General features: G+C 32.2%; 3 protein-coding genes across 8 annotated transcripts; all 3 read left to right on the top strand.

Moving 5' to 3' along the window:
* The first annotated feature begins 275 nt into the window (after window positions 1-275).
* Window positions 276-8,438, top strand: LOC110653648 (gibberellin 2-beta-dioxygenase 8). Of its 5 annotated transcripts, none has more exons than XM_058136817.1 (6): window positions 276-424; window positions 1,604-1,654; window positions 1,752-1,791; window positions 5,358-5,824; window positions 7,662-7,989; window positions 8,078-8,438. In XM_058136817.1, the coding sequence occupies exons 4-6, from the start codon at window positions 5,379-5,381 to the stop codon at window positions 8,306-8,308; spliced, it is 1,005 nt and encodes a 334-aa protein (XP_057992800.1). In that variant the 5' UTR covers window positions 276-424; window positions 1,604-1,654; window positions 1,752-1,791; window positions 5,358-5,378; the 3' UTR covers window positions 8,309-8,438. The 5 variants fall into 5 exon arrangements, with proteins under 5 accessions (XP_057992800.1, XP_057992799.1, XP_057992798.1 ...); XM_058136816.1 differs by having other exon boundaries at window positions 1,752-1,867; XM_058136815.1 differs by lacking the exon at window positions 276-424 and adding an exon at window positions 458-936.
* A 3,717-nt stretch (window positions 8,439-12,155) lies between these two features.
* LOC110653647 (gibberellin 2-beta-dioxygenase 8) lies at window positions 12,156-20,785 on the top strand. Of its 2 annotated transcripts, XR_009144414.1 has the most exons (4): window positions 12,156-13,272; window positions 19,685-20,009; window positions 20,087-20,212; window positions 20,304-20,450. XR_009144414.1 is itself a non-coding variant. In XM_021809382.2 (3 exons), the coding sequence occupies exons 1-3, from the start codon at window positions 12,833-12,835 to the stop codon at window positions 20,532-20,534; spliced, it is 996 nt and encodes a 331-aa protein (XP_021665074.2). In that variant the 5' UTR covers window positions 12,156-12,832; the 3' UTR covers window positions 20,535-20,785. The 2 variants fall into 2 exon arrangements, 1 of the variants encoding a protein (XP_021665074.2); XM_021809382.2 differs by lacking the exon at window positions 20,087-20,212 and having other exon boundaries at window positions 20,304-20,785.
* An 818-nt stretch (window positions 20,786-21,603) lies between these two features.
* On the top strand, window positions 21,604-22,737 carry LOC110653646 (protein NDR1-like). Its single transcript, XM_058137309.1, has one exon. It carries the CDS (start codon window positions 21,936-21,938, stop codon window positions 22,548-22,550), a length of 615 nt encoding a protein of 204 aa, XP_057993292.1. The 5' UTR covers window positions 21,604-21,935; the 3' UTR covers window positions 22,551-22,737.
* Window positions 22,738-22,960: the final 223 nt, after the last annotated feature.

Below are 22,960 nucleotides of genomic sequence, written 5' to 3'. Positions count from 1 at the left end.
CAATTAAAATTTTTGTTTAATTTCATTTGATTAATCAAATATTCACTTTGATGACAATTCAATAAATAACTTAGACCTATTCGCAATTTAAAATGATTAATTGTATAAAATGGAGAAAAAAACAAACTTAGAACGACTTGCACGAATCCCTATCTGATGCCATTCATTTGGGTACTGTAGTTTTAACTCTTATATATATAAACTAATTGGGGACTGCCGACATTGGCGAATCTGTTATAAATGCTAGACTTTTAGCTCCATCACTTCAATTATTGGTCACCTCAGTACGTATCTCCCAGGAGAGCTGAGGCCTGAGGGGCATGCTTTGATGTGAAACTTGGAGAAGGCAACCAATACCTTGATGTTGATGCTGTTAATAACACTTCCTTCCAATTCCAACTCTCTTTTTGTTATTTTCATTAAGGTAATTCCTTACATTTACTAGCGATAGCAATGGGTAAAAACGGAAAACTATCGTTATATGGAGATGGAACTGATGAGGCTTAATTAATTTCTACTTAATCTGAGGTAAAAAAAATTAATTTTTACTTAATCAACTAGCAATAGAAAAGCAAAGGTGAAACGTGGAGGAATAAGAACCAGATAAAGAACCCTCATATATGATATCCTCTTATGCTTGTGAGATGAAAGAAACGGTCCTACTCTTCAATAATTCTTGCCTTTTGCAAGATGTATGCTCCCTGACATCTCCGATGCTCCTTTTATAATTTCTGTGCTTTCATGGCAATAACCTAGCAACCAAAACAACATTATTTTTGTTTTCTTCTCTCTTTTAGCATCTTCTCATCATCCATCTCTTGTTAATCATTTCGTGGACTGTGGAAAAGCTGCCACCAATTGTGTCATCAAGATTAAGGGGTAGCTAGCTAGCTAGCTACCAACGTTTGGCTCAGCCGGCCATTCCAGACATTGCAGGTGGGGGTATCTTGCGTTCCCAGATCCTTCTTGGTTCTGCAGCGGTCCCCAATCACTGGATGCCTTCTCCCTTTGCTTCTACTAAGTGCTTTGCTTGCCCTTTCTTCTCTTCTATAAGTCCTCTCACTATTCCAAGGCAAACCCTTTATTCATATCTATACGTGCACGCCAGTAAAAAAAAAGAAACCCTACATGTATCTTTGTGGCATATCTAATTACTTAATGATGATTGTGATTTGGATTCTTTCTTATTGTGTTGTAATGGGAAAAGGTTATGTTTTTACGATTGCCCTTTAATTATGAGTTGAGCTCTTACCCCATATATGTTCTAAACACAACTAATCAAGATATAAACTTGAGTTGTTCTGAATTTGGATTCTCTCGTGCTATGTTGTAAATATAGATGTTGTTCTGAATTTGGATTCTCTCATGCTATGTTGTAAATATAGATCACTTATCATATTTTTACAATTATAATCCTTCAATTCAAATTAATAGTTGAATTGTTCTAAGTTTGGATTCTAATTTATGTTTTAGTTTATCATTTCTATTTGAATTTTTGTCCACATATTCCTTCTTTCATTCTATTGTCTTTCTCTGTGTGTCCTTTAAGAGTTTTCCACTAAAATTGACTATGTGGTCACTTCAATTTGGATGTTGGTTGCAGATATACACACATTAGGAGAAAAGCAATATGTATATGAAATCATTATTACAGGTGAGGAATCATATTTTGTTTAATAATAATAATAATTTACTCATTTTCTTCATGTGTGATCCGCCATGTATTTCCATGTCTTATTGTTGAATTACAGGATATGTAGATGCAGCAACTTATATGCGGCAGATTTTCGAGTTAAGTGCCAATTTATTTAGTTCAGCTAATTTTAGTAATACGATCACTGAAGATAAACTTTCAGTAACAACAGAGGTAATAAATTTTCAGATTTTGATACACATTTTGCATGAATATAATTAATGACTTGAATTCTATGTCCAAGCTCAATTATCAGAAGAAAAATAATAATTAATAATAATAATAATAATAATAATGCATGACTTTTCTAGAAATACTCTTTTTTTTTCATTGTACTTTTCTAGAAGAAATAATAATTTTCCAAGCTCAAAAATAATAATTTTGCATGACTTTCATTGTACTTTTCTAGAAGAAATACTCCTTTTTGTTTTTCTGAGGAATAGAAATACATTTGCTTTAGTGTAATATTAAATATATAATTCAATATATATATATATATCCACTGCAATTTCTCTTATCTATTATTTATTATTTTTTATTAATTTAAACAATTAAAAGAATTAATTATTTAGACATAAAACAATGAAAATTGTAAATTTAAAAATTAAAATAATAAAAATAAACTATACATAAGATACAATAAAATAATAATTACAAATTAGGAATACCAAAGTGCTTGTTTTAGGTCTTATATAATGTGCTAGTTAAACATTTCGAGTTGAAAATATATTTGCAGAAATTAAGATTTAATATGAATCTTTCATCATTTTTTAAATTGAATTGAGTTATTTGCACAACCTCAATGTTTATGATATTTGGTCATTTTTAAAGGGCAAATAGTTTTATACTTGATATTTTGGAAAGTAATAGTTCAACAAATTCCCATTTTTAAAAAAATTTTTGAAATATAAAAAAAAATTAGAAATTTTTAAATACTAATTAATCACAATTAATAGACCTAATTAGAACTTGTGATATTAATTGAAACAACTTAATAGAAGAAAGCTTGATAACCTCCCAACCTCTTTCCCTCTAAAGTTTCTGCTTTGATTCATAGCAATGAAAAATCATCCGGCCAAAGATGCTGCATAAGAGAGTTACAAGTGAAAGATAATAGTCATGTAAGGTTTTAATAGCAAGCATATACAAGCAAAACCATTACAAGATCTTTTAACAAAGTTAAATTGATCACTTGAAACTCCTATGCTAGCTCATTAATATCATCAACCAGACCTTCAATCTCAATGGAGTGAGGCGCACCTTGTAAGGCTAGAATAACATTAAGAGCATATAGTAACCTTTGAAAAACCATTACTCCCTAGCCTTGAACAATTAATTGTAATTATCAGCTTCTTAAATTATACAGTTTTAATTATTAATATATAAATATAATATAAATTTTAGTTAAACAAAATACGTACTATATATTTCATACTCCAAAATGTAATATCTCATATTAATTAATTTTAATAGTTGAATTTCTCAACTGCCATGCCGTCTGGTATCGGAGGAAATAATACATATATAATATAGAAATACAAATAATAATTTTTTGTTATTAATTTACAGTATGCAATATATACTTAGCAAGTTATAATAAATATTAAAAAACTGCACATTATGATAAGTTCGTCTAAAAAAATAATAAAAATACTATAAGCTTTTGGAAAAAAAAAAAAAAAACTATGAATTATCGACTTGCCATTTTTTGTTTTTATCATTCTTGTGTTTATATAGTTAATTATCATTGTTTCCTTTCTCATAAAATGCAATAAAACAAAAAACCTTTCTTTGATTTTTTAAAATTTCACTAAAATTAAAATATTATTTTGCTTCTTTTCATTTTCCCTTGAAGGGTGGCATTTGATAAAATATTCACGAAACAAATACGCATTTCAGTGTATATAGAGTAATTACAGAGGCCGAAAACAAATATGCATTTAAGTGTTTAAGTGTATATAAAGTAATTTGAATATCTTCTTGTCAGTAAAACATGACCTATTATATTTTTATGATATCTATTTAAATTCAAATAATTTTGAGATTTGATAATTTATATTTTAAAATTTTATTACAATATTAATTAGTGCTTGCATATTAATTCGATAATGAAGAAATCTTATTTATGAAATTATGCAAATACGATGAGTTGATACTTTGTAACTTTGATACATTTTTTCTTTTTGGAATAATCTTTCAAGTTTAGTACCGAGTATTCAATATGCCTGGGCTGATACTTTCATTTCTACTTCATGAACTAACCAAAAAAAGCCTTACAAATTAATTTCAGTATTCATGGGTAAGATTGATCCTCCATTTCAAGAGACTTACAAGACCCTTTTCAAGGACTGTCTTGTAAGGGCAACAGAAGGCAGGAACCTTCCAATGGTGGAAGAATGTGAGCTGCCGCTCATCGATATTAATCGTTTATCTTGGGGACACCCAGAAAGAGAAAAATGTATTACAGAAATGGCTGAAGCAGCAAGTAAATGGGGTTTCTTTCAAGTAATCAATCATGGGATCCCAGTAGAGATTTTGGAAAGGATGCAATATGAACAAAGGAAGGTGTTCCATACATCTTTTCAAAACAAGTGTGAAGGGAACATCTTGAATTTATCAGCAAACAGATACCTCTGGGGGAACCCTAAAGCGACTTGTTTGAGGCAATTCTCTTGGTCAGAGGCTTTTCATATACCTCTTGCTGATATCTCAAGAATGGGTTCTGAACAATTAATTGTAATTATCAGCTTCTTAAATTATACAGTTTTAATTATTAATATATAAATATAATATAAATTTTAGTTAAACAAAATACGTACTAGTGGTATATTTCATACTCCAAAATGTAATATCTCATATTAATTAATTTTAATAGTTGAATTTCTTAGAGTCCAAGTATCGGAGAAATAATAAATATATAATATAGATACAAATAATAAATTAAGTTATTAATTTAAATTATGAAATTATAATAAATATTAAAAACTGCACATTATGATAAGTTCGTCTAAAAAAATAATAAAAATACTATAAGCTTTTGGAAAAAAAAAAAAAAACTATGAATTATCGACTTGCCATTTTTTGTTTTTATCATTCTTGTGTTTATATAGTTAATTATCATTGTTTCCTTTCTCATAAAATGCAATAAAACAAAAAACCTTTCTTTGATTTTTTAAAATTTCACTAAAATTAAAATATTATTTTGCTTCTTTTCATTTTCCCTTGAAGGGTGGCATTTGATAAAATATTCACGAAACAAATACGCATTTCAGTGTATATAGAGTAATTACAGAGGCCGAAAACAAATATGCATTTAAGTGTTTAAGTGTATATAAAGTAATTTGAATATCTTCTTGTCAGTAAAACATGACCTATTATATTTTTATGATATCTATTTAAATTCAAATAATTTTGAGATTTGATAATTTATATTTTAAAATTTTATTACAATATTAATTAGTGCTTGCATATTAATTCGATAATGAAGAAATCTTATTTATGAAATTATGCAAATATGATGAGTTGATACTTTGTAACTTTGATACATTTTTTTCTTTTTGGAATAATCTTTCAAGTTTAGTACTGAGTATTCAATATGCCTGGACTGATACTTTCATTTCTACTTCATGAACTAACCATAAAAAGCCTTACAAATTAATTTCAGTATTTATAAAGGTCAAGATTCATGGGTAAGATTGATCCTCCATTTCAAGAGACTTACAAGACCCTTTTCAAGGATTGTCTTGTAAGGGCAACAGAAGGCAGGAACCTTCCAATGGTGGAAGAATGTGAGCTGCCGCTTATCGATATTAATCGTTTATCTTGGGGACACCCAGAAAGAGAAAAATGTATTACAGAAATGGCTGAAGCAGCAAGTAAATGGGGTTTCTTTCAAGTAATCAATCATGGGATCCCAGTAGAGATTTTGGAAAGGATGCAATATGAACAAATGAAGGTGTTCCATACATCTTTTCAAAACAAGTGTGAAGGGAACATCTTGAATTTATCAGCAAACAGATACCTTTGGGGGAACCCTAAAGCGACTTGTTTGAGGCAGTTCTCTTGGTCAGAGGCTTTTCATATACCTCTTGCAGATATCTCAAGAATGGGTTCTGAAAACAGAAGTCTCAGGTATTTGCACATTTTACATCTCTCTATCAGTACTACTAAAACTTTTAAAGTGTCAATAAGTCAGCACTCGGTGGTATCTTTCCTAAGGAAAAGGCAAAAGATCCATTACAAGATGAGTGATTAATGGATTCTGCTTACCCATTTGATATTTACTTAAAGAAGGAGTGGTGTAATGTAATTGAAGAAAAGAAATGAGAGAAAGTGAAGCTAGCCAATGGATAAAAAATGAAAGTCGATGGTATTGATAGAGTGAAGATCAAGCTGCATGGTGATTGGGTGAAATTATTTGATGAAATGAGATATGTTCTTAAATTTTAAAGGAATTTAATTTCCTTGAATAAGTTGAAATCTGTGAATTAAGAGTGTTCAATTCATGGTAAAGTTATGAGAATTAGCCTAGGTGCTCTTATAATCATGAAGGGTGAGAAGATTAATGCAAAAAATCTCTAGAAATTGGAAAGAAACATATTAATTGAGGCAAAAGACAATATTAACAATCAATAATGTAAGAAAATACTCAAGAGAAAATTAACTTTTGCAGAATTATTGAAGACTAATTTCATTTAACTTGGAGGTGAAAATTATTAGAGTCCAAGTTAAATTGAAATTAAGAGATAAATAAAATACAAAATTTAGTATAATTTAAATTATGAAGTTAATAATTAGAGTCCCAGAAAGATTATGGTTTTTAGTGGCCTATGTATATGAGTAGTTAGTTGGCCTTTGTATTGTAAAGAACTCATGAAGTAAAGAGTATGTCGAATTTCATGAGTTTTTTGTTTGAATGATTTTTAAGGATGAGAAAAATAATTACTGGTTGTAATTTTTTTTTTAATAATAGATTTAAATGATAAAGTGGATTTAAACTGAATCACATTAAATTTTATATTATTTAATTTGTGTGAATAAGATTTTCACAACAATTTCATATAGATGCATACTAATAATTATTGTCTTGTTTAATGTCAAGACTTCAACAATTTCGTACACTTCATTAATTCATTATTATGATTAAATATATAGCTCAATTGAGGAATCTGGAAAATAATTAAGTACTTGTTAATAGACCATTAACAATAACATATGCATTTTTCAGGTGTATCAGGATAAAATTTTAAGAAGTAAACTGCACAGTGAAAAAGGAATAGGCCCAAATATAAACATGACTAATGAATCATAATACAGTAGTAAACATGAATAATGACCATCATATATGAGTTATTATTAATCTGTTAAACCCAATTAAGTATAAACATTGTAATAGTCCATAATAATTAAGTGTTAGTGGGACAACACTTTGTCTTTGAGTGGGGCAATAATAAAAATACAACATAGTTTCATTGAATTTTTAGTGAGACAGTGGGGCAATTGCCCATTGCCTCTCATGTATATCCGCCTCTAATTTTAAATAGGTAAGTGATGATAGTTGGAATTTTTTTTCTTTTTTTATTTAAAGATAGTTGGAGTTCTTTATTACAAATTTAGGATTCTCTGTCTTTTAATCTCAATCTTAGTTACCCTAAATTTTAATTTCCATATGGGTGTGATAGAAATCCCTCTAAATGTGTGATATCAAGTACGAATTGTTGGCTTTCAATCACTCATTAAACCCATAATTTATAGTCAAAAGTGTTTTTTTTTTTTTTTCCTTCAAGGACAAAAGAGGAATTTAGACTCTGCCATTCATTATATTGAAAACGAAAAGGTTTTGCAAAGTTGTTTCATACATAAATCATAATAGAATGAGGAATTTATCATTTGAATATGAATGATATCTCTGTTTGGTCTTAATATATAATTAATTTTATTTTCCTGTATTCTGTTGGATCATTTTCAGATCAACCATTGAAGCATTTGTGCAAACAGCAGCCACTTTGGCTCAAAGCATAGCTGAGATTTTAGCTGAGAACTTGGGTGTTAAATCCAAATTCTTTGCAAAATATTGTACACCAAGCACTAGTTATCTGCGTATGAATAGGTATCCTCCGTGTCCGTTCTCTTCTGAGGTCTACGGATTGTTGCCTCACACAGATAGCGATTTCCTAACAATATTATATCAAGATCAAATTGGAGGATTGCAATTGATGAAAGATGGGAGATGGGTTGGTGTTAGACCTAATAACAATCCTGAAGCCCTGGTAATCAACATTGGTGACTTGTTCCAGGTAATTAATTGATGCTTAAATTGGTTTAAATCCTTTTTTTTATTATTAATCATTACGCACGTTTAAAGTGAAAAATTAATGAATGCAGGCATTTAGCAATAATATCTATAGAAGTGTTGAACACAGAGTGATTGCCCAACAAGAAATAGAGAGGTTTTCTGTTGCATATTTCTTCTGCCCCTCTTATGATGCTGTAATAGAAAGCTTTAGCAAGCCAGCAATATACAGAAAGTTTAGTTTCAGAGAATATAAACAGCAAATCCAGAAAGATCTTCTAGCTACTGGTGATAAAATCGGGCTCTCCAGATTTCTCGTGTGACATAAAATATTTTGTCACAAGAAGCAGTCCAATTTACATTACCTTCTGAATTTGTGCATGCAAATATGTATATTGTTTTTAATTATATAAGTGCATATCAAGCAGCAGTCTTAAGATGGGGTTTCATTTATTTCATTAATTCTGAAATTCAGTTTAGTAAAATTACAATAAAAATCATCCGTACGCAAGTATGCTTTCAATTATAAGCTAGTAATCACCTTTTATATAATCTGGAGTCTTCTTTATTGTCTATTGGAATGAGATAGCACTCAATATTAGTAATAGGCCATTTGACAATCAGACATATTAAAATCCAGGAATTAAAATTAATAGATTTTAATTTAGTGATATTAAAGTCATTTTTAAAGTTACGAAATTTCGAATTCGAGTTCAATTGAAGTCATTTATACTAAAAAATAAATTAAAAAAATTAAAAATTTCAATTATTAGATTTGACAATCGATCTAATTGGTTCAAATAATTTTTAGAAATAATTAATTTAAATTATTTTTGATAATTAGGCTTGAATTATATAAACTCATACAGATTTTTTCTCCGATGTTATAATTATAAAAATTATGAATTAAATTTTTTTAAAATTATTATTAATCAAGATTTAATTTTATTAAAAAAATTTAAATTATTTAAAATTTTAAATGCACTCTATGATATAATATATCTATAAAATGCTTCAAAAAATCTTGATTTTTAATTATAAGTATAATCATAAAAATTTATTTTTTAAAAAATAGCATAACTCAACTATTTGAAGAATCCAGTTGACAACTATTTCAAATTTTATGTTGAAATTGATTATTTAATACGAGTTGCTTGCTAAATTTGGCTTTAAAAAAAAAAAGCAAAAATAGCAAGTCATTTTGATTATTAATAAAAGTGGATTATTAATCATTCAGCGGTTGATTAATCTTCCCCACTTTTACACGTAGGGAGTAAAGGATGTAGTGAATTCGAGTATCATTTATCTAATTTGACGTTTATCATTTTATGACGAAAAGAAAGAAGACTAATCCCGTTACGTAGTCTGAAATTATTATCTAATCCATTAAATTTTCATTAAATAAATTAAAAGAAAAAAAATTATTATGTGTCAAGAATGAAATTAGCTTTGCCAAGAGATGAGAAATTTTTTTTCTTATTAAATAGAGTTTGACTCCCATCCAAAGCATTTCAGAGTTACTTATCTTAATTGCAGTATACTGATAGGAATGCATCTTTAGGACCGGTGAGGGGTTCACCATTTGTCTCTCACGTGATCACGTGACTTTTATCATTTGCATGCACTTTTCGGTTTTGCTTTGCTGACTGCCACTATCCAAACCGGCCGACCACCCTGTCCCCACTCATAAAACCCCCTCCAATTCTTTCTTTGCACAACAAGAGTCTAGGAGGAACCAAGTACAGCCAGGCCCAGATCTGGCTTCATTGGGCCTTATATGATAATGATTTTTTTCTTCCTTCATTTCTTATGATTTAAAACGTTGGAATTAACAGATAATAAATAAGATTCTCCAAAAAATTTTCAATTATATAAATAGTGTGGATTTAATTTAGCCACTTTACCATATTAGTTGTGGTTGAGTGTGTGTGTTAGGTTACATGAGAATAAGAATCTCTTTAAAATTGCCATGGTTTTGGAGTGTGATTCATTTTCATTATTAACCTTGGATGCGTGTGTCCGTTTCTACTTGGCATAAAAAAACAAAAAAAGATGGCCTCGAGCCAAGGGTAGTGAGCCCCGGTGTGGCCTAAATAATTGAGGTCCTTCTCTGTGTAGGGCGTGCCCATTTGAAATGATCCTTCAAAATTTCACGTCGGTTATGGATAGGTGTGCGTGTTTGGTTATATGAGAATAAGGATTCCTTCAAAATTGTCATAATTTTGAAGTATGATCAATTTCTGTCATTGACCTTGAGTGTGTGTGTCCATTTCTACTTGGCAAAAAAAAAAAGACGGCCTCAGGCCTAGGGTAGTGAGCCCCAGTGTGGCCCAAATGGTCGAGGTCCTCCTATGTGTAAAGCGTGCTCATTTGGGGTGGTCCTTCAGGATTCCATATCAATTGTGGATGGGTATGTATGTTTTGGGTTATATGAGAACAAAGAACCCTCAAATTATCATGGTTTTAGGGTGTGGTCCATTTCTGTTACTGAACTTAGGTGCATGTGTCCATTTCTACTTAGCAAATAAAATTTAGCCACTTTTTAAATTATTTCATTTAATTTTTTAAATTATTTAGAGATAAAACATCACTATTGACATTTTTTTTTCTTCAAATTAAGAAATTTAAGAGGACAGTTAATTGCAGCTAAATTGTGATATTCATGTTCAAGCTATCAAATTCAATGTACTTTTTTTCTTTGGCATTTTTTTCTCATCATAATGATGGAATGAAATATATATATATATATATATATATAAAATAGGTTTTGGAGTTAGAAATGGGTATATTTCTTAGAGTAACAAAGTGAATATGAAATGCATGAATATTATGTCTTGGCATGAAAAGTAATACTTTTAGATAACTAAAGGGAATCATTGGTTTTGTCCAATGCTAATCGAATAATGAATTTTACTGGATTCCATTCCTATTCATGAAAGCATATTCCTGTTTTACAATCTTCTTGCCGAACCAAATTTGAGTAATGGATTTTAAATTTTTTATTTTAATCGTTAATATTTATTAAAAGCTCTACACTTTTATTCATTCATATATAAGAGTATATATAAGACTAAATATTTTTGTTGCTATTTAGTTTGTAATATTTAAAATTTAATTACATTTTAATTTGTATTACTTAAAATATTATAAACAATACTTAATCCCTCAAAAAAAATCTTATATTTTTCATTATAATAGATTTTAGAAGCTACTTTAGAATCCCAAATTAACTAAAAAGAAAATTAAAATTAAGCAATAGAAATGGGAACTGCCGACACAGTAATTAAGTTAGAAATGGACAAATCAAGAGCTACAATCCACTGTCCTTTGTCATCTCAACATCACTTTTGTGGTAGAACAGGAGGGCCATGAACATCTACTTCTATCAAATATAAAAGTAGAGTCCAAAGGCCAAATTGATGAGAGAAAGCAACCAATCCTCCTCAAAAGAATAAGATTCATCACAGTATATTTGTCCCTTTTATGATACGATAATTAACTCCTGCTTTCTTCAGATCCGTGGATATTTGATTCTGAAAAAAGATATGATGAAAAAAAAAAAAAAATATATATATATATATATATATATATATATATATATATATCGAAGATGCCAATTATTAATATAACATGAAAGAAATGTGATGTGGGAGGAATATTAACTCTTTTCTAGAGGATCTTCTTTTATTCAAGCTTTGCCAATCAAGTACGCAAGTATTGCTGTCAGCATATTTGTCTTCCAGAATGAAGCTAAGAATAGCAGTAGAGGGATCAACCACTTCTATTTGTGTACAGAAATTAATCACTAAATTACCATTATATTAGATTCTGTAAAATTCTTACCAAGTAAAATTTTCACTTAATATATCATCAGCAATTAATAGATAAAATGATTAAGTAATATCAAAAAATTAAAGCAGGTTTCAAATTCAATATAATAGATACAATGATTATCAATGAGATTGATGAGTTAGATGTCTGATTTATCAAAAAAAAAAAAAAAGATGTTCTATATATTGAAAGCTACCAAGAATATCACAACACAAATTAATTCTCAGCTTGCTTGATTAGTTATTATATATAGAGGGCGAGAAACTTTTTTTTTTTTTTTTTGAAAACTAGAGGGCGAGGAACCATTATTTTACTTTATTTTATTTTATTTTTATTAAGGTGAGGCTTTTGGCAATAGAATTAAGAAGATATAAGAGACGTGGAGAAAGAAGAACCAAAAGAACCCTTCCAAGGCTGACCGAGTTTAAGCATATATAAAAGATTCTAGCTAGATGATCTCCAAGGTTGTAGAGATTTTCAAGATTATTGCTCTCTCTAGAATTAGTGACATCTTCTCTTCGATGCCATAAATTCCTGAACTTTCAGTTCATGGCCTAAGTCAGACTCGGCCGGCCCCCAAATTTTTTCTGCTGATACCATTCCTTCAACCTCCAATAACCCTAAAATACACCAACGGCAGAGATACAGAAGAAGAAGAAGACCTCTTACCTTATAAATGACATATATATATGATTTTTTTATGTAAAGCTGAGTAATTTTACTAATTATGCTCTCTCTCTCTCTCTCTATGCTTGTCTAGGGCTCTCAGCTTATCCATTCTATGATTTCCCTTTTGTAGAATGACCCTATTTTGGTATGCAGCGCTTTGAGGATCCTCCTACGGGCATCAGTAGCCTGCTTCTTCATGATATCTGTGGGGTTTCCTACCCACGTTTGTGTCTGATGTAATCTGCTTATTTTCTCCCCTTTTGTCCAAAAAAAAAAGACAATAATTCAGCAGTGAAGAGGATCAGGGTTTCAAGCGATCCTCATTTGCACATTCTCCTTCTCTCTCCATGAGTATTGATCCTCCATTTCAAGAGACCTGCAATGCCCTTTTCAAGGGCCCTTTTGTAAGAGCGGAAGATGAGAAGTTTGTCGTGGTTGAAGAATGTGAGCTGCCTCTCATTGATATGAATTGTTTAACTTTGGGACAGAAAGAGAGAGAAAAGTGCATAAAAAAGATGGCTGAAGCAGCAAGTGAGTGGGGTTTCTTTCAAGTTGTGAATCATGGGATTTCACAGGAGGTATTGCAGAGCATGATATATGAACAAATTAAGGTATTTCATGAGCCCTTGAGCAAGAAGACTGAAGAGAACTTCTTGAATTTACCATCAAACAGCTATCGCTGGGGGAACCCTGATGCTACTTGTTTGAGGCAATTCTCGTGGTCAGAAGCTTTGCACATTTCTCTTGCAGATATCTCAAGAATGGATGGATACAAGACTACTCTCAGGTACATACATATACCTATTACAGATCGATCAAGTTTTATTTTATAATATTTAACAAACAATTTTTTTTTCTAAACATCAACTCAAAGCAATATAGAAATTATTAGAATCCCATGAAAATTATCACGCTGGAAAAGACATTAGAACTATTGTAGCTTCAACATCTGGAGGAAGGGGCAAAAAAATATCAAAGGTTTCCTGCACATTCCGAAAATGTGTGAAGGTATATATAGAAAGAATATTCGTTTGGTGTTGTTTGCAAACATCTAAAGTTGGGAAAAGATAAAATTATTTTGCATGATTGTGAGATTTTAAATTTAAATTTCAATTATAATTAAATGAAAAAATTACTTAAAATACACATAAAATTTTGTATTGAGAAACAACTTATGCATTGTAATAGGATTAAAAGTCAAATTATCAAAGGGTTAATTAAGGCATAGAATTAAAAGAGAAAGCAAATTAAAGAGTGAAGGTGTCATATGTTGAAAATTATACAGCATAGGACACAAACCTTGGGCATAAAGTAGACAAAACAAGGCAATATGTCACTATCAAACCTTATCTCTGGGTGTTGTAAACCTTATCCTGATCAATATCAGGGTCGTGCAGGTACTCAATTGGTCATGCGTAGTCGTTTCACCACCCAACTGCCATTTATTTGTTTGCCCTACCTCTCCTTGACTCCATATGCGTAGGAATCCTGACCTACTGATCTCATTCACCATGCACTTGATCAAACCATTTCTCAATCTTTCCTGTGGCTATGGAAGGTCAGACACAAATAGCTGTTTTCGGTTGGCGTGACACAAATCAAATCGCGGTTGGTCTTCTCCTAATTCCCAACCCAACCAATTCTTAGGATATGTTCGGTTGTTATAAGAATGATAAACTGTTTATATAATAGTTTAAAATAAAAATAATTATTAAATATAAAAATAATTAGAAAAAATAAAGTTTCATAATGCATACCTTCAACCTTTAAATATGAATATAAACATTTATTCACCAAAACAAAAGAGATAGGTCACCTGATTTAGTTTTTTTATATATATATTTAATAAAATTATTATTACTCAAGAAAAAATTAGATACTCTTTAAAAAAAAATTGAGAAAAAAAAATCAAACTATACCTAATGGGAAATCTTTAATGTCTATTTGATAAAGAGATGAAAACTGGTATACTTTTTTAAAATATAGTGCAATCATGTGAAAAAGAGTAGTTCTAATGGTGGGTGTTCTCTATCATACTACCGCATGCACATGAGGTGATGGAGATAGGTTCATATATAGTGGATTTAGTTTCAGTTGCAAAGATTTGAATACTAGAAGCGCAGTCATGGTAGATATGTACATGGGTTTTTGTCTTATCGAAGGGGGGAGACTTTTCCATGCAATGGATTGTTGGATGTTCAGAAAGAGATCGAGATTCTCGATCATACGTCATGCTTCAATCACTAGTGATCCAACATAAAGATTGACATAGATTATTAATTATCACCCTTAACCTTTCTTGTTTCCTAAGATTTTCCTAGCATTATGATTTCTTAATTAAATATATATATATATATATATAAGATTCATTTAAAGCTGGAATTCCGTAATATTAAAAGGAAAATGTTGGGTGGTTGGAATTTTGACATGTACGCACACAAAAATAAATAAACAAATAAATTGTAGTGTTGGAAAAGAAAGAAAAGAGAAAACACTATTTTGTATTCTACATTTTCTAACTTTCAAGTACAAAGGGATATATATATGAGTTTAGGCAACCTTTCAAGTTCTAGTTACATGAACCTAAATTAATATCTAATCATGAACCATCCAAGAAACCAAAAAAGCCCATACTTTGAACTATTACATTAATTATATTTAATCATCAAGAAAAAACTAAAAGACATATGAACCTAGACATATATAGGAAATTATAAATTATTTTTTTTCAACACTCCCTCTTAATTTACAATTTTCTTTTTCACTCCAAGATTAGCACGTAATCTTTAAAAAACCTGAAACTTGAGTGGCTTGGTAAAGATATCCACAATTTGATCTTGAGACTTCACATAATTGAGCTCTACTTCCTTTTTAGCAATGCATTCTCTAATAAAATGATACATTGTATCTATATGCTTGCTTCGATCATGAAACACCGGATTCTTAGCGAGAGGTTGTGCGAACTTATTGTCAATACAAATCTCTGTGGCTCCCTCTTGAGTTAAATGAAGCTCTTTTAACAAATCTTCTAAGCCAAATAGCATGACAAGTACAAGAAGTTACTACCACATATTCCGATTCACAAGTTGACAATGTAACAATGGATTGCTTTTTAGAACTCCATATAATTGCACAGTCACCCATAAAAAGTACAAAACTAGTTGTACTTTTTTCATCATCAACATCTCCAGTAAAATTGCTATCACAAAATCCCACAAGTTTGGACTCATTAGATGAAGAATAAAATAACCCAAAATCAATAGTACCTTTAAGGTAACGTAAAATTCTTTTAGCAACGTTCATGTGAGAGGAGGCAAGAGCTTCCATAAAACGACTTACTAACCTAACTGCAAAGAGAATATCAGGTCTTGAGAATGTCAAGTATCTCAAGCTTCCTACAAGACTTATAAAGAGAGTGGGATTTACTTATTCCCCATTATCGAACTTTGACAACTTAACTCCACATTCCATTGGCATGTTTGCAGGATTGCAGTCAAGCATTTTGAATTTATCCAAAATTTTCTTTGCATAGCCTTCTTGAGAAATAAAAATGCCATCTTCCATTTGCTTCACCTCTAGGCCTTAATAGTAAGTCATGAGGCCAATGTTGGTCATCTCAAATTCAAGTGTCATTATTTTCTTAAATTCTTCAAACAAGTTTGAATTGTTGCTCGTGAAAATGAGATCATCCACATATAGACAAACAAGCAAAATATCACCATTAGCATGCACCTTCACATAAATAGTATATTCATGAAGACAACGTACAAACCCATTATCTTGAAAGTACTTGTTAATCTAGCTATTCCATGCTCTTAGTGCTTGTTTTAGCCCATACAAAGCTTTCTTTAATCTCAACACTTTATCTTCATGCCCTTCAACCACGAAACTCAATGGTTGTTCTACATAAATCTCCTCTTCAAGATAGCATTGAGAAAAGCCGACTTCACATCAAGTTGAAAGATTTTTCACTTCATTTGTGCTAAAATAGCTATAAGTAAACGAATAGTCTCCATGCATGCAACTGCTGCAAACACCTATTCATAATCAACTCCATGCTTTTGTTTGTATCCTTTAGCAACAAGCCTTGCCTTGTATCTTTCCACCTCTCCTTGAGAATTCTTCTTTGCCTTGTACACCCATTTGACGCCAATAGCTTCATGTCCTTTAGGAAGAATTGTTAGATCCCACATGATGTTTTTCTTTATGGAATTGATCTCTTCTTCCATGGCTTGTCTCCATCTTGTATCTCTCATGGCTTCATCAAAATTCATGGGCTCACTGCCAAGAAAAAAACAAAATAAATCATTTATGTCAAAATTAATGATCTCCTCGGTTTCATCATAAAGTTCTTGAATGCTCTTCATCTTTTGTGGCCTTTCACTTGAACTTTCTTAAGAGGTAGGTGATGTAACATAATTTGGAGAAGGAGGTGGAGTTGTCTCTTGTAAAGGCACCATGGTCTCTTGATCTTCCTCTCCAAATTATGGAAAGAAATCATAGACACCTTCTTCTTGTTGCTCCCATTTCCAAGCCGCTTCTTCATCAAACTCTACATCTCTACTCACCACAATCTTGCCATTACTTGGGTTGTACAATTTGTAGCCTTTTGAATTCGCGTTATAACCAATGAAGACATGATTGACACTTCGATCATCAAGCTTGGATCTCTCTTGTTGTGGAACATGAGCATATGCTATGCTTCCAAAAACTTGCAAATGATCAGCACAAGGCTTCTTTTTGCTCCATACTTCTTGGGGAGTCTTGTCTTTCACACTTCTTATTGGAGATCTGTTGGATAAATATACTGCACCAGAGATAGCTTCGGCCTAAAAATCCTTGGGCATACATTTAGCTTTTAACATACATCTAGCCATGTTAAGAATTGTTCTATTTTTCCTCTCTGTAACACCGTTTTGTTATGGTGATCTTGGAACTGTTAAAGGATAATGAATTCAATGAAATTAACAAAAATTATGGAATTATTTGGAAGTGAACTTGCCTCCTCTATCGATTCTCAAAATTTTAATTAATAGCCACTATTTTTTTCCACAAGTGCTTTAAAATTTTTAAAAGCGACAAATGTATCCAATTTTTGCTTCAAAAAATAAACCCAAGTCTTCCTACTATGGTCATCAATAAAAGGTAGTAAATATTTATTTTTACTAAATGAAGGTAGATTGATTGGCCCACAAACATCAACATGCACAAGTTGGAGTGGCTTGGATGCTCTTGTAGTGGCTTCTTTTGGAAAACTCCTTCTTGAATGCTTCCCAAGTAGACATGCTTCACACAATTGATTTGGATGGTTGATCAACAGCATCCCCTTCATCATCTCTTCTTCTCCCATCACCTTGAGTGCGGTAAAGTTTAAATGGCCAAATCTCATATGCCAACGCCATGCTTCATCTTCCACACTATCTTTTAAGCATCTTGCTTCAATAGTCTTGAGATTCAACACAAACATTCTATTCTTTGACATTTGTACCTTAGCAATCAAATTAACACTTTGATCTCTAAGCCAAAGACAACAATCTTTCATATGAATCTCATACCCTTTTTCAAGAAGTTGGCCCAGACTCAAAATATTACTCTTCAATTTTAGTACTTAATAAACATTGGTAATGAGTACATGCCTCCCATCCTTTGAAGAAATTAGAATTGTACCTCTCCCTTGAATTTGTACTTTTGAAGAGTCTCCAAAAAGAACATTTCCATTGATCTTCTCATCAACTTCCACAAATTTTTCTTTATAGCCACACATGTGATTGCTTGCTTCATTATCCAAGTACCACGAACTATGGTCATCATGATCTCCATCTTTGAGTGCTAGCAACAAGCTTGGTTCCTCTCCATCTTGTTTATCAATAAGATTGGCTTTCTTCTCCCTATCATTTGAAGTGCCATGACATTCCCAAGAATAATGACCATATTTGTGACAATTATAGCATTCAATGTTAGACTTTTCAAACCTTCTTTCATTTGATCGATAATAGTTGCCTCTTCCTCTTCCTCTTCCTCTTCCACGACCTCTACTTGATTGTTGGCTTTTATCTTCATTGTTGGCATAGTCTTGATTGCTTCTTCTTTTAGATGCTTGACCACGACCAAGACCACATCCTCTACCTCTTCCTCGTCCTCTTTGGCTTCCACCATCATTCAAAGAAACCTTGGTTTTAAGGATTTGCTCTAAAGGCTCTTTTTGTCTTCTCTTCATTTTGTCTTCATGAGCTTGCAAAGACCCTCTAACTCCTTAATTGTCATGCAGTCCAAATCTTTTGATTCTTCAATGGCACACACGACATAATCAAATTTTGGTGTCAAAGATCAAAGAATTTTCTCTACCACATGAACATCTTCTACCCTCTCACCAAATCTCTTCAATTGGCTCACTATAGACTTCACCCTCATGCAAAAATCTGAAATGGATTCAACATCCTTCATTCGCAAAGCTTCAAATTCACCTCTTAATGTTTGGAGTTGCACCTTCTTCACTTTGTCAACTCCTTGGAGGGAATTTTTCAAAATCTCTCAAGCTTGCTTTGTATTAGTAGCATCGACCACCTTCAAGAACATAGATTCATCCAAACCTTGATGGTGAGAGCAAGATCCTGCTTCCTTGCTTTTGCTAAAGCATCCTTCTCATTTTGAGATAACGATGCTTCATCTTCCGATGGAGTAAAGCCTCTATCAACAATATCCCACACATCTTGTGAGCCAAGCAAGGCTTTCATACGAATGCACCAACTCTCATAATTTTCTTTTGTAAGGCAAGAGAATTGAAAAGAAAGAAGACCACTGCTAGCCATTTCTGAAATTGTTCAAGATTGAGGAAAGAGGTTCTAATAACACTTTGTTGGAAAAGAAAGAGGAGAGAAAACACTATCTTGTATTCCACACTTTCTAGCTTTCAAGAACAAGGGATATATATATGAGTTTAGGCAATCCTTCAAGTTCTAGTTACATGAACCTAAATTAATATCCATTCATAAACCATCCAAGAAATCCAAAAAGACACATATTTTGAACTATTACATTAATTATATTTAATCACCAAGAAAAAACTAAAAGACAAATGAACCTAGACATATATAGGAAATTGCAAATTATTTTTTTTCAACATGTAGATCTTCAATTTGTATGAGGTATTCTTTGCAAGGAGTTCTAATTTAATTTGAGCTCCTTATAATTACTTCCAGATCAACTATTGAAGCATTCGCTGGAACAGCTGCCACCTTGGCTCAAAGCTTAGCTGAAATTTTAGCTCAGAACTTGGGTGTCAAATCCAATTACTTCGGAGAATATTGTACACCCAACACTAGTTATCTACGAATGAACAGATATCCTCCATGTCCATTCTTCTCTGATCAGGTCTGTGGTTTGATGCCTCACACAGACAGTGATTTCCTCACAATAATCTATCAAGACCAGACTGGAGGATTGCAACTTAAGAAACATGGAAGATGGCTCACTGTTAGACCTAATCCTCAATCTGTAATCATCAACATTGGTGACCTATTCCAGGTAATGTTTTAATGGGTAATATAATTTTTTTTTCCATATATAAATGTAGACGAATTCATAACTTCAACTTTTCCTAGGTTGGGTGTAAGGGGTCTGCTGACCGTGTTTAAACGGATGGCACAAGCTAAGTTTTCTTGGATTAATCAAAATTAATAAATTTAATTTTTCTTATAAAAAGCTTCAATTTTTATCCAAGCTGGAAGGTACACTTACCATCAAGTTCTCACATTAAGGTACACTTACCATCAAATTCTCATTCACATTTGTGAATGTCATAAACTGCATTTATTGCAGGTGTTGAGCAATAATGTTTTCAGAAGCATGGAACACAGAGTGCTTGCCCCACAACAAGTTGAGAGGTTTTCTGTTGCATATTTCTACTGCCCATCATATGATGCTGTAATACAGTGCTACGGGAAGCCAGCAATGTATAGAAAGTTTAGTTTCAGAGAGTATAAGCAGCAAATCCAAAAGGATGTTCAAGCTACAGGTGATAAAGTTGGGGTCTCAAGGTTTCTCTTGTAAAATACATATATATATGCGCCTCATCATTGCAACAAAACAGAAATATTACGAAGATGATCAATAACAAAAAAAGATTAAAGTTTGGTGGGCAGCCCTGCTAGTGCTGGTCCCCTGATGATAAAGACCAAGAAAAGAAAAACACCTTTTATCTCTCCAGTACAATTTATCTCGTGAAGACTATAGGCAAAGAAAATGGAAACATGTACTACACTCGTTTACATACAGACATATTATGATTCTCCAAGTACCAACATCTTTTGAAATTGCAACTCCTTCTACTTGTTTGTGTGTGGGGTTTTCTTATTCTCTATTCTCTTCATAATTAATAATTTACTAGAGAACCTTGATCATATAGCTGACTTTTTACACTCAGTCTGTTTTTATTATTTTTCTTTTCCTATTTTTTGGCTTTAAGAATCACTAAGGTTTAATTTTTACCATTTGCTGCACTCATTTTTTTTAAATCAATAAGCAATTGTGTTACTAATAGCACTTCTATTTCAATATCAAGATAGACATTGATGGACCTTCTAAAAATAGAAATTGTGCCAGCCGAATACTCAACAAATATTTGATAAAATTATTACAGGTTGAAAACTAAGTTTCCGGCCCATTGGATGGTAGGGGGTTGACAACTAGGTTTATAATTAAGCAGCGCTCTGACCTAAATGGAAAGGCCAGGCTTGGCCTGCAGCCGTCGTTTTTGGGCACTTCTTATTAGTAATTTGGACTTCCAAGCAAGCCCACAAACTTATTATTCAAATATTTAAATTTGTTAAGCTTTGATTTTTTTTTTTTTAATGTTTCCATATATATTCAAATAAATTTCCAATTTATAATATTTTTTTTCAATTTCCATATATAAATTTTTAAATCAGAATAAAATAAAAATTCTTTTAGGAGAATAATCATAGTAAATTGTAAAAGAATTTCCGCACCAAACAAATTCAAATTAACCGTCACTTACTTTTTCTTTTACAGTGAGAGACCGGATGGGTCTCAGATATGTACAATTCACATGGGAGAGTGTCAGATAGTCATTTATTACAGGTCAATGGGAACCTGTTGCGCTGCTGGCCTTGTCTATGCCTTACCATCATCGGCCTGTGCACTCAATCATCTCCATTGCCTCAGTCCAATTGGTCAGAATGGAAAACCGAGGCACCACTACCTGTAGCTTTATCATTGCCCACAAAAGCTAAAAAATAAACAAATCCAGGGACCCTCAAGACTCGAGTCGTCTAATTATTCTTTCTTTTACAGAAGAAGAGAACAGAGCAACACCGAATATCTCAGCAACAAATCTAGCCCTGCACAAGCCTACATCTTCGTCTTCTTCTTCTTCTTCTTAGACCCTTTTAGGGGCTTCACCGGAAAACCTCCTTTCATCACCGGAAAGCCATGACAGATTGCTGCAAGAAGTGCTGCAGCTTCATATTCACTCTAGGCTTGGCTGCTCTTTTCATGTGGTTAAGTCTGCGTCCCTCGAAACCCAAATGCTTACTCCAACAATTTTACATTCCCGCCCTTAACAAGACCCTAAATCCTCCAGGAAACACCACTCTCTTCTTTCAGCTCAGACTAGAGAACACCAACAAGGACAAGGGTGTCTATTACGATCCCGTAAATGTAACATTTTTTGACAGCCCAAACAAGACTCACTTCATAGGGAATTTCACCATCCCCAATTTTTATCAAGGGCATAAGAAGAAGGCAACGAAGAATGGTAGTTTTAACGCCAGGGGACTTGACTGGGAAGCGGTTTCGCTGGCTGTTTCTAATGGGTCGGCGGTTTTCCGGGTAGATATGGCGACTTCGGTGAGGTACAAGATTATGGCATGGCAAACTAAGAGGCATAGGATCTTGGTCGGAGCCAATGTGATTATCAGTAATCAAGGCACTCTGGTCAATCCCAAGAAGGGTATAAAGCTCAGTTCAAACGCAGAAATGATTGGAAGCTCTGTTGGGAACATAATAGGGATTTTATCACTATTTTATTTGCTCAATTTTTGTTAAGTTTGGATTCTTATTATCATTTTTTTTTTAATTTTCAAATTTGTGTGGGTATTTAGCTACTTGTTGGAGCAATTCTCATATTCAAATTAGTAGTTTTTTGAATTGAAATTGGTATTCAATATTCATATGCTCCAGTGACCAGCTGTTCTGACAATTGATTAATGGCATTGTCGTATTTTACTGGTAAGGTCTGATGAGCTTTGAGCTTGGCGATGTGAATTATTTGTTTTGTGTATGCTACATATAAAAAAGGCTCGAACCAGAGTAACGTTAGAAGCAGACTCATGGGAGATTACAGGGTTTGCTTAGTGGAGATTACCCATTGCACAATTTTTTAGCTTTCTGGGAGACAACTTGTTGCATTGAAGCTGGTTGACGTTTAAGGGAAAGAATATAAGTTGATTTGAAGC

This window comes from Hevea brasiliensis, chromosome 15 (assembly GCF_030052815.1).
Source record: "Hevea brasiliensis isolate MT/VB/25A 57/8 chromosome 15, ASM3005281v1, whole genome shotgun sequence".
NCBI classification, from domain to species: Eukaryota; Viridiplantae; Streptophyta; class Magnoliopsida; order Malpighiales; family Euphorbiaceae; genus Hevea; species Hevea brasiliensis.
The sequence above is the reverse complement of the archived record's forward strand: the minus strand, read 5'-3'. Positions and strand labels throughout refer to the sequence as shown.